Source organism: Aplidium turbinatum, chromosome 6, assembly GCF_918807975.1.
Source record: "Aplidium turbinatum chromosome 6, kaAplTurb1.1, whole genome shotgun sequence".
Lineage (NCBI taxonomy): Eukaryota > Metazoa > Chordata > Ascidiacea > Aplousobranchia > Polyclinidae > Aplidium > Aplidium turbinatum.
The window spans coordinates 8,610,008-8,622,409 of record NC_137477.1 but is presented as its reverse complement, the minus strand read 5'-3'; the positions used below and the strand labels follow the sequence as shown (position 1 = coordinate 8,622,409).

At 37.6% G+C, this 12,402-nt stretch overlaps 1 protein-coding gene across 1 annotated transcript; it reads left to right on the top strand.

Annotated features, from left to right (window-relative positions):
• Positions 1-3,697: 3,697 nt before the first annotated feature.
• Positions 3,698-7,287, top strand: LOC145772377 (cytochrome P450 2U1-like). The gene is made up of 3 exons (XM_082584257.1): positions 3,698-4,577; positions 5,613-5,938; positions 6,603-7,287. Exons 1-3 carry the CDS (start codon positions 3,698-3,700, stop codon positions 7,008-7,010), a joined length of 1,614 nt encoding a protein of 537 aa, XP_082440383.1. The 3' UTR covers positions 7,011-7,287.
• Positions 7,288-12,402: the final 5,115 nt, after the last annotated feature.

Here is a 12,402-nt window from a genome sequence, read left to right as displayed (position 1 = left end):
TGGTAAGCCGTATGATAAAAAGAAGACATGTTAAGAGTAGTAAAAACATTGAGCCAATAAGTTACCCATCTAAACGGTAAAACTATTCAAAGCAATCAGAAAGCATAATTATTACTAACGCTACTTTGTGCTTAGATGACATTTAATGGCGAATAATGGCAGCCCAGTATAATGTTTTTCAAAAAGCCATGTTTTTCAATCAGCCAGAAAAATCGTGCAAGCTGGAGACTCTTTGTGACTCTGGTCAAAGCAACCCAGGTAGCAAATAAATATTTTTTACATTTTTCAACGTCTGCAAAACTTTCAATCAATGTAAAAAAACTCTTGATCTGCTTGCTGACAATTACTGTATCTTGCTTGCTACATAAGCTATTCTTGTGCGTCACGGATCAACTGGCTATACTGTACTGCAGGCCGTCACTATGCAAAGCTATGGACATTTGAATTTTGCTTGTGTCTAGATTGAACTACTAGAGTTTGCAGAACGTTGAAGTAGACAAAGCATTTTACAGCAGCAGATGTGTTATTTATAGAGTTAGCATTAGTTTTTGCCAGTCACTACTTTAAATAACAATAAGTTAGCCTACTTATAATTTTGTTTTTTGGGTTTTGTGACTGGGCTAGCTAATTAGCTACAAACATGTACTTGAACTACATGAACAACTATCTAAGGCACGTTTCAACGTTTTTAAAGTGCCCCTGACAGGTTGGACCCAAGTATAGTAACTTTTCTAAGCATTTTCTAGCGCAGAATTATGCTTAGCGAACTTTTTAATTTTAACCTCGAAGCTCGACTGGTTAGGGCGAAATTTATACAAAACGACAGTTCCACAGCGCCACCACAGGCGAAACTCCATATTTCACTGCTCTGGGACGACTTTGGTGGTGTTACGTCATCCTGGGGGGGCATCGTTAGCGACGAATGAAACAAATGCTTTCTAGATGTAATTGGTGTATCACAGTTTGGTCGGAGTTGGTACAAGCGATTGCTTTTTTCAAAGATTTATTGTTTTTTCCAGTCTAATAAAACTGTACTGGATACGTTCCTACAAAACCTAAAATATACTTGAAGTGAAAAATGAAGAAATCGTACGAATCATCATTCATATTTAATTCATCATCATTCATCACTATTCATAAATACACAAAAGTTCTCTCTCTCATAATGTGCCTTCAGTTGGCCATTGAAATCCGGTGTAACGGCCATCTGGACTTGAAAATTGTTTCGGATTCGCCAAACAATGCATGACGGCAGCACAATCCGATTGTTCATTTCGAGAGCACCACCTTGTAGTAGGTTTATCCACTCCAATACATGCCTGTAAGCGACTAATTACCGATACTGCCTGCAGGGAAATAAAATCACTTCGTTTAGTGTGCATTTTTTTAGCGTTTAGGATATTTTTAGCCTAATGTAGCATCCTTACTCTTTTGATAGGTCTCCGTTTTCTCCTTTCGGTTTATTGCTTTTTCTCCAGTTCTTCCTGCTCCTCATAAAAAAAGTCCTCAGAACTGCAGGATGTAAGTGTGCCACAAAATCGGTTAAATTGGTAACACAGCTAGATGCGTCTTTCTTCAAAAGTTCTTTCGTCTGTGGCACTCCATCATGGCAACATACACATTCATTTGGCTGGAACATAGACTCGCACTTGTGGCAAACGCACCACCTACAGTTCCCAGCACGCAACTCGTTGCTGAGAAGATCCAAATCGGGTTGGTGGTGTTAACAAAATCATCTCCAGTGAAGTAAAGAGAACATATACGACTAGTTTTGTATAGTCCATCTCACTTTCGAACACTTGAGGAAAACTTTGACTATTTTCTTCTCAGCACCTTGTTTTGTTTGAAAGCATGAAAAGATAGCACACGTCTTTGTCACTGACTCTGTCACATAAACAGCAATTTCCAGGCATTACCTCAACCACAAATTAAGGGTACTGTCTGTGAGATACTACTGTTACGCTGCAAATGGCTATAGTCAGATTAGGACAAATAAAAAATTATTCAAATTGTAGCCCTACAAGAGTTTAGAAAAACTGCAGTTTCTATTGAATTGAGATGCTGTTTGATAAAAATAAACTCAATCTATTTGATCTAAACCTGATAGTAATAATAAGTTGACTTTTTCATTTCGGTAATTCTCATTTTGCACATGCTTTAAACCAATAGAGCCCCACACATTGACGTTTTGGAGCAGTCGTACCATACCTTACCAACCCACCACAGAGAAAGAATGTATCCTTCCCACCCATGGCGACGTCACAGCGAGGTTGCCGTTTTTATTTTCGCAATTGAATGAGTGCCGGATTCGCCGAAAGGGAACGAAAGTTTACAAGCGTATAACTTAGTAGCCCGTTGATATTTTTTATGATTTGCTGATCAGGGAAGTTTGTTAGTGTCATCTCTTTGGTATCTTAGGTAAATTTAGCAAATTTATTTTCCTGTCAGAGGCACTTTAAAGTTTTGCTAATTTTTCACGTTAATTGAAGGACTGGTGTATCGATTGTTGCATTAATATTATGTTTTTTGTTCCACATATGTTAATGACAAAAAAAAATGAGATGAGTTATCTTAGTTTATTAAACAAAAAGCTGAATCCTTGTTGCTATAATCCTGCATGGTGTTTCATCAAGTTTCCAGGTCTCCTGCAAAAGTCCCTTGCCCTGAAATTACCCATTGTTCTTGTTCAAAAGTACCCCGCGGACCCTCTTGAATACTACTTGTTGGGATTGTGAAGTCTGTGTCGATTTTAATTAAACGTTTCAAATGCTATAAGGATGCAAAGGCTTGCGGCACATAAACATACGAAGTTGAGTAACACAGGCTTAGTGCAAGTCACAAAATTAAGACCAAGTAGTGTTGTAAAAGCATCTTGGTTGATGTTTTGGTCTGAACTCTAAACTTAGCTCGCCACAACATTTCTGCAATCATTGAGTTTCTTAAAATCTTTGTTGGTGTGTTTTTAAAATCCTTTTGTGTTAAACTTTTTTTTTGCTCTGTGGTCTGTTTTCGGTTACCTACGTGAAGGCTTACAAATCTGTTGACTTTAGCAAGTTAATCTTTACCTAAAAGATACATTGTTTATAATGTTTAGAAGGAGCAATCTTTCTGCAATCAGCACAACGCTGCGACTTGCGTCAGCACAACTTGTGCTGACGCCAGGAAGATTGGTTCTTCTAAACAGTTTACATCATTGGTGACAGCTGGTTTGGTGGGTTTCTTCTCACAAAGATAAGAATTCGATTGACTGGTAGAAGCAGCGGTTAAATACTCTCTGGCAGGAGTTAGTTATGCGATACTGACAAGCCTAGCCGCATAGCAAAACACTGGTGTCTATCGCTGTCAATTCTCGCTCCACCCGACTGCCGAGAAACATAAAAGATAAATGCAAGTTTTTAACGTGGCAAACGTTAAGATCAGAAGTAAACAGGATAGAAACAGAGCCAGGCATGAATCACTTTCATCAAAAATAAAAAGCTAAGAATTTTTAATGTTTCAATTTAATTCTTGTAATAAATTTTATTTTCAATAGACAATTTTTTTCCAAATTGTAAGGGATTCTAAGCTACGATCTTATCATGTACGGTTTACCTATTACGACAACATAAATTTAATGTCACAGTAAGGTCAAAGAAATATTTTTTTAGCAGGAATGCGTTTCTCTGTTATATAATGTTGGTTTAGTTGCAAAAACAATATGTCAATCATGTTGAACATTCTTAACCTGCAATATCACATCATTTCTGTTGCACTGACGGTAGTAGCTGGCGTTTTTACTTGGTATTTATGGAGAAAAAGACCGGCCTGCAGCCCACCTGGAACAAACGGTCTTCCTTTACTCGGAGTAATTCCATGGATTGGAAGATATCTTGAAAAAACTTTGATGGAATGGAGCAAACTATATGGTCCTATTTATATGGTCAAATTTGGAAATGTTGATGTTGTTGTTTTAAGCTCTTCCAGCGTTGTGTATGAAGCTTTTGCCAAGAAGGAATGCTTTAGCGACCGCCCTCAAACAATACCTGCACTTCAGGGTGGATATGGAATTCTCTTGATCAACAAGACGGATTTTCACAAAGAGCAACGTCGCTTTGGGCTAAACACTTTGCGTGACTTAGGAATGGGGCGACGAAATTTAGAGCCCCAACTGGTTGAGATTTCAACTCAATTTTGTGAAAAACTTGACAGTCTTTGCGGAGAAAATGGAACATCCGAACCATTCGAAATAAACCCTTTAATTTGCGAACTCATATCCAGTGTCATTTCATGCATTGTGTTTGGACATGCCGTTATCAGCAGTGATAATGAAGGTTTTCGTAAGGTTGTGAATGCTTTAATGTATCCCTCAAAAACAGCTTTTTTAAATGCCGCTCTGATGCTTGCCCCCTCTTTGAAACACTTGCCAGTTTTTTCTTCTGTGTTTAAAACAAGCGAAGAGTTTCAACAAAACCTTCATGCTGCTATTCGCAAGGAGTTGGCCGCTCACAAGTCATCACGTGACCACAACAACCCACGTGATTTCATCGATTGTTTTCTCAATGCAATGGAACAATCTGATCAGAAAATTGAAAACAAAGGTATTTTTATGGAAATTCAGAATTTACTTTCGTTCATTGCTGAGGATAATACCACAAATTTGTGATTCTGACTCCAGAATCTTTTTAACAGCAATTCCAACCAATTAGGCTCCGAGAAGGCTAAATTTCGTTGGAGGCAGAAACTGCCATATTAATTTCTTACTTTGTTTAAAATTTAGATTATGCTAATTCTTATAATGTGATTTGATAGTGATAATGCTTGTTTTTATATAGCGCTGTATCCATCGTAGAAAGCGTTGCTCCTGAGCGATTTACAAAGCAGGCAGTGTCAATGCAGCCGTATAGAAGCACAACTGAGTACATTATTACCCGAATCCATTCCATTGCTCAGTGCCAAGCAGGAATTAGATTCAGTACCATTTTTAAAAAGTCTTTGATATGACTCGACAGGGTATCGAACCCATGCCTACCGATTCAGAGCCGGACTCACTAACCACTAAGCCAGCGAGCCGATTTACAGCAAGTTCACATACTTGCAGTGAAGGTAAAGAGGTATAAAAGATAAAAGTGTATCAAAACTGTATAGAGCTGGTGTGGTAGGCACTTTAACATTACCCACTCGTCGAAAAGCGTACTCGCGATTCAGCTGATTTCAGTCATGTGACTCGACACGTGATATTCCGATCTAATAATTTAAAAACATTTTTTGTTTGTTTTTATCATGTTTTTTTAAAGATTTTTTTATCCAGTAGTCGACCTTGAAACCTGAAATGTTGGATATCTGAAACGTTTAGTTTAAATGGGCCACTGTCAAAGATTGACTAGGGTATTTTCTTTAACGTTTTTTGGACAAAAATATGTAACGTTTTGGCTACTCGATTATTATTATTGTTGTCGTTACATATAGTTATTATTATTTTTTTACTGTTATTTTTAGTATTATTATTTTTACTAACGTACTGAAAAAGTTGTAAGAGGTTTTGGGACAAAATTTATTCTTCCACTTCAAATAAATATTGCTATTTAAAAAGAAGTTCAAAGATGATGTCATAAAATAGTGATATTTCTTTATAGATAAGAAACTTAAATTGAACGGTTTGACCCATATTTCGGAACAAGAAAAATCAGAGTGCGATGAAGAAGAAACTGAAGATTTTTCAAAAGATTGGGTCCCAGGCCTGTCCTTCCAAGAGGAGCAACTCATCGCCACAGTTCGGGATCTGTTTGTGGCGGGAACCGACACTACAGCCACATCCGTTTTGTGGATCATCTTGTACTTGTTGGAATATGAAGAAGTACAAAGGAAAATGCAAGATGAAATTGACAGTGTTCTCGGCGATAGTGGAGTCCCTCGAATGTCAATGAAAGAGAAATTTCCTTACGTTAGAGCTGTAATAGAAGTAAGTGCTTTTTCTGGGTCTAATTTATTGGTGTTTACAGTTGCTTTTGGATTAGTTACAGGTGCAGCTTAATTTCTTACAGTACTTAGGCATGACAGCAGCTGAATCAGAGACTGTAAACTCTTCCTCTACCTTCTGTAGCCTACAGTATGTTGTTGACATGTTCATAGTGCTACATGTTTATTTCATACTCAAAGTAGGCTACTTGTTCGATTGACACAACAGATGAAGTAAAAGTTTTTCTCTTTCTCCATTATCATAAATTTTTGTTGATGAAATATCCCTTGGACAACCATGAGAATCTTATCTATCTTAATATGTAATCATAAATGTTAGAAAAACGATAAAGTTTGTCTTCTAGCTACATGTTTGGTTATCAACTTTTTGGGTTTAGCATAACAGCGCCACATGAGTAGGGTCCGTCTTTTCTTTCTTGAAAATACTAATAAACAAACAACAGAAATACATTCAATGTATCGGATTAGGTTTGTAGGTAGACCATAACCACTCGTTTAGGTTGGGTGTCGACTGTCGAACCCTTTTCAACAACTGTTGCTGAATTGTTTAGATTTTCATCTAGGCTAGGTTGGGTTGTCAATAAAGTTGACTGACAATTGGTTTAGTTCAGATTGCGACACTTTTTTAATTATATGAATTCTTACAGGAGGTGACAAGACTACGGCCAGCTAGCCCAGTAGCGGTGCCTCATCTTGCCTCACGAGATGCAACATTGATGAATTATCGAATTCCAAAAGGAACCGTGATTATTTCGAATCTATGGGCAATTCAACATGATGAAGAGAAATGGCCTAATCCTGAAAAGTTTTTACCAGAACGTCATCTGAATGACAAAGGAAAGTTCGTGAAGTCGGATGACTGGGTTCTATTTGGTGTTGGAAGACGTAACTGCCTTGGGCAGCAGCTCGCAAAGATGGAAATGTTCATTACCATAGTTTGCTTATTTCGTCGGTTTAACTTCAGCTTTCCACCAGGCTACACTCCAAACATGTCTGGAGGAAGTGCTATCAATTTGCGCCCTGATCATTTTAAAGTGATCGTTAAATGTCGGTAAATTGCCCTAAAACAGACTTATTTCATATTCTCTTTACAATACATGCAATATGAAGTTGGCAAATTGCCCTTTGTGGTATGTAATACTTGTGTACAGAGCTTTAAACCGGGGTTGCTCATACTGTTCTCACATCTCATCCATAAAAATGCTTAGATATTAACTGTTGGCCCAATTTATCTGCATTAAAGTTGATGTACGAAGCCACCCTGCAGTATAGGCTATTGATTCCATTGCCTGTGCGGATATATTTGCACAGAGCATTTTTTCTTCAATATTGAACTCCAAGCTTGATTAGTGGCAGTGGTGCCGAAGTAGGGGGGGATGGGGGGGATATATCCCACCAATGTTTTGGCAGCAGTTGTACTTCGATTTAGTTGTTTGCAAGCATCTCGAATTGCTGTTGTTTTTCTTTTATTGATGTTTGATCACAGTTCTAAATTGTCTTGGATTTGACGCTATACACAATGAAGTCCCTTCATTGAAGGTATTAGGGACGAGTTGGACCAGGCCACCTGCCACGGCACTTCAGTAGGCCTAATGCTCATGGGGAGACTCATTGTTTTAATCTTCTGTGCAGGCCTTGTGTCTCTGGTATGCAATGGATTAATCTCCTGCGTTTAATCGCAGCTCCTAACTATAGGCTAATGTCTGCTGTTCTAATCTAAAAGAGCTTACCAGGCATTGTCCGAGTTGGAAAAACCTTTCTATTCTCAAATACTTCTGCTGATTAAAATCCTCTTAGTTTGCCCGGTAAGCTCTGCTGCTTGTAAGAGGTCATTTTCCAATCTTTGTAGATTGAAAACCTTTCTGAGAAATAATTTGGGACAGGAGAGGTTGAATGCTAGTATTATTTGCACCATTCACCAAAATATTCTTAATGACATTGCTAATGAGTTTTCAATGTGCACTACCGTAAGACGCAACATGTTTGGTTGTAACAAGTTCTTGTTAAGTGTTTGAAAGTTATTATTTTTGTCATAAATTTGCAGATGTTTTTCTGTAGCTTCGATTATTTTCAGTCTCCTGACTAGTGACTTTGTCTCATAGTGCACTAAGTGTAAAGATTCTAGTGAAGGAGAGGACAAGAAGAAAAGTATAACTTCTGTTTTTTTTTTAAAACTAAGTAGGCTATTCATTGGAGGGTCATAAGTTCGAATCCCGCTGGAGGTACAAATTTTTCTTTGACTGCTGCAAGAATAAGAAACAAGCATTCACAAGCGCACTGATAGCACTTTTATCTCCATAATTTCTTATCTGTATATTATGCTGTTAGCAGCTAATTCACCGAGGTCCGGTGATTGTTTAATAAACTTAATACCGGTACCACCAAAATTGTGTACAAAAATTTTCATCCCCCCCAATGTTCAGGAATTGTCTAAAATTTGATAAATTGTTGATTTATCCCCCCCAATCCTCAACTAACTTCGGCACCAATTTAAAGCACTTTTTATTATTTGACTGTTATGAATAAAACTGTCATGAAAGACCACACTATCTTGTGTACAGTTTTCAAAAAAATGTTTCTGCTAATCAAGTTATATTTGCATTCAGCAAGTCATAGGCTAATAACTGATGAAGTATCCTGGAAAAAAACTCAGTTCCAAAATTCCGGGTTGGTTTTGCTTCTCGCTTTGCTTGCTTTTTCGCCTCTTATTATCTACTCTTAGTGAAGTGCTTTTGGTTTGACATCTTTTTAATTATGTGTACAGTAGGCTATATGGGCTATAGCCTACGTGGGCTATATGTGTAGCCAAAAACATTCGCTTTATTTTATTTTTTGTTTGTTATAATGCTAAATGTTCTGATATGCTCAGCTATGTCTGTTTATGGTTGAAAAAAGTAACCTCTCTACCTAAATTGTATTTTCAATTATTGTACATCACAACTTCTTGTTAACTGTTCTGATTTTTTAAGCTTTTGGTGGATTTTTTGGTGCACGGTCGATTGGTCGACAGACATTTGGTCGACAGGACAATTGGTCGACAAGACAGTTGGTCGACAGGACGTTAAGTCGACGACGATTCATTTTAGGGTTAGGGTTAGGGCTAGAGTTAGAGTTAGAGTTAGGTTAGGGTTAAGGTTAGTTAACTAACCCTAACCCTAAAATGAATCGTTCTGTCGACCTAACGTCCTGTCGACCAACTGTCTTGTCGACCAATTGTCTGTCGACCAATTGCCCTGTCGACCAACTGACCGGGTACCGATTTTTTTGGGCTGAAATTTGTCAGTAAAATTTATGACGCAAAAATACTGTGAAACTCAAAGGGTTAACTTACTTTTTCACAACAGGAGAAAAATCTCTCATTAAAGAGAGACCTCATAATTTCAGTGAAGGAGTTTCTACTTTATAGTTAGGCTATTCTTCAATAGGGTAAAAGCCTTATTCTTTCAAGCTGACAATAGATTTTTCAAAAAATTCTATAGCTTTAGATTTGTATTTAGTGGGCCATCACACTTACATCTTTTTTGTTTTTGACAAATCGTTAGCTAATTTGAAAAACCTTGAAATTGATCTCAGGGGCAAGTATAACTGATTGGGGGCTCGGGGCACTTTTAGATCCGAAGGCTCCAGTACAAAAAAGTTTTTCGCGCCTAGCCTACAAGGTAACTTGAATGTCACCCACACCGTTGCTAATGCCCTTACGCCAAGCTCAGTCGCAACCTTGTGAATATAAATTAACTTTGAAAGAAAAAAGAGGAATTTTGCAGAAACTTCAAGGGCTGAAAGAAAATAATAATAATAATAACACAAAATCACATTTTTCCATGTCGAGGTGCTCTTCAAAAAGGAGGCCCAGGGCAACTGCACCCTCTGCCTCCCTAAATCCTGGCCTTATTGATCTTCTTGCATCCAGACTTATGTGTGGTGACTGAAGGTTTTAGGTCACTCGTACGGAAAGACATGTTTGTGTCCAACTTCTAGTAAATCATTACTCTACAATCAAGTGGCTGCTCGAAGAATGCCCGGACATTTGACCCCGATGAAATGTAGTCCAAAAGAACAACCTCTCATACGAAAGAAGAAGTAAATCATTAACTATCTTGCCACAACATCATAGTGTGTATTTCCGCTAAAACCGGTATTGTTTCGTGCTCCCACCCAACGCTTTCATCAACCAGCCATGCAAAACTGAAAACTTCTTCGTTGCTCAACTAACAGTTCTTTTCAATTTTGCTTATTTGCGTATGAACTGCGCAGCCGTATATTGGTACTCTTAGATATGGCTAATTTTCTCTCTGAAAAATCGTCGAAAAGTGCTCTTGACAAACGTTTAGTAGGGATTATAGAGTTTTGCAATAAACGTTAAATACTGAAAACAACGTTGCAAATTAGTTTGTAGCTTTTGAATGTTCTTTTACCCTCAAAAATTTCATTAATTAAAAAGGAATTTTAAAATGTTACCCACATTATGGGTGGGATGGCGCAGCAGTTAAGGCGCTCGATTTCCAATCATGCAATCCTGGTTCGACTCCCCGCTTACGCTGGTTGTTGACAAAACACCGTTCACCTCTATACTACTCAGAGTGTAATAAATTGGGTGGGCGTAGTTGCTGAAGTAAAGGCGGCCGAGAGAAAGGAACTGGCTACCCTACCCTCGTTAGTGCCGAAGGCTTAGTATAATGAGAACCTTATCTTCTCATCCCCCGATGCTTGGATTCAAGTATGGGACTTACCTTTTACCCACATTATGCAATTTGTCAAAGCGACATTTTTTAAAGATTCAATCCGGAAATTTGCTAACTGCAGAAAAAAGTTGGTCTTGAATTTCATCTAGAAACATGCTTAAGCTGTCCTCCGCACCTACAGCGTTTTCATCCTTTTTATCAAACAATTTTTTCTTACTGTGACTGGTTTCAACAAAGTGCTATTAACAAGATCTTTTCGGTGCATAACCTGAGCCTGGTACCAATGCAAAGAGCCTGTCGAAATCTTACAATTTGTACCATTCGTGATGACCAATAAAAACTAAAGACAAGGAAGAAGAGTGACGGAAGGTTGATCCATGGGTTGGTCTTTAAGAAAAAAAGAAAATAAGACATTGGGATAAATGCTGAACCGTTACTCCAAAATAACAAGTTAGTTGCGAAAAATGCCACGTTATGGAATTTTCTTCCGATTGCTATTCTCTAAAAATTTGGGACTCCTAACATTTTCACTGGTGGAAAAGTACACCTTCAATCACCACTGCAACTGTCATTAGCTGTCAATATCCAACATCCTTGCGAGCGCTTAATGTTGTAAAAGAGATCTTTTTTATTTCCTATTTAGGCTACATAAATTTTCAAAAAAAGTGATATAACTAATAAAGTTATTTCCTTTTATAATGTTTAAGAAAATTACGCAGATTTACTCGTTTGATTAATTTGAAAAAGCGATAGCAAAAGATGTCCAACGACAATAGAAAACGCCATAATGTTATGTAAGGTGATAAGTATCGGGCTTGTGTTGGAGTATTTTTACCACTTTTTTCAAGTGGAAAAAAACGCAGGACAAACTAAAAATAGCTGGACCCATAAACCACGGTAGGCTCCTGGCTGGGAATACAGGAAATGGATAACACTGCAGGCACTGTGTTGTATCACTACAATCTCAGATTTGCCTTAACCCTGAAGATTGTCATTGACGTTTGGACATTTTGAGCAATTGAAAGGTTTAATGCTATTTTATGTAAAATGTAGTTTTTTTTTATTAAAACTTTAGTTTCGCAACTGAAATCCGGCCTAATCTGTTCTATTGAGAAGAACTTTACCAACAAATATACCTTGGTAACTCCCTAGCCTTAGATTGTTTTGTGGATTTTCCAAAAGCAGGGGATTTTCTATCTATTGATCCTGCTGCTTTGAGGGAAAAAGGCAGCTTTTTTCTGTCACATGACCAACGAAAAGACAACAAAGAGTTTTTGCTGTCTATATATTTCCATACTTGGGGATTCGTATTCAATTAGCGCAGCGAAGGCTGTAAATGCTGTTGTGGCTTTCAACCGAGGACAAAGTAATAGGTTACCTACGTGATCTACAAAGGGAAACTCCGGTTGTTAATCGTATTTTGATAATAATGATGATTTCATTTATTAGAACTGTTGCTCAGTTATGCGCAGAGACGCATTTCAATACATGTTTGCTACTTGAGCGTTAGAAGTAGGTAGGAAGCGTGTGGGCTGTTTTGATTGTTAAAATCAACTTTGATTACCTGCAGTTTAAATAAGATACAAGATCATCACAATTGTATACCAGACGCTAGAAAAAGAAAATGCATCTGATTTGCATTATTTTGATTATTGATTACTACTCCTGTTTCCGTCGCATTGACTACGTTTGATCAACGGTTTACAGAATTACAATTGCTGCAATTGTCCTATTATGACAAGGAACCAAATTATTATTTTTTGTT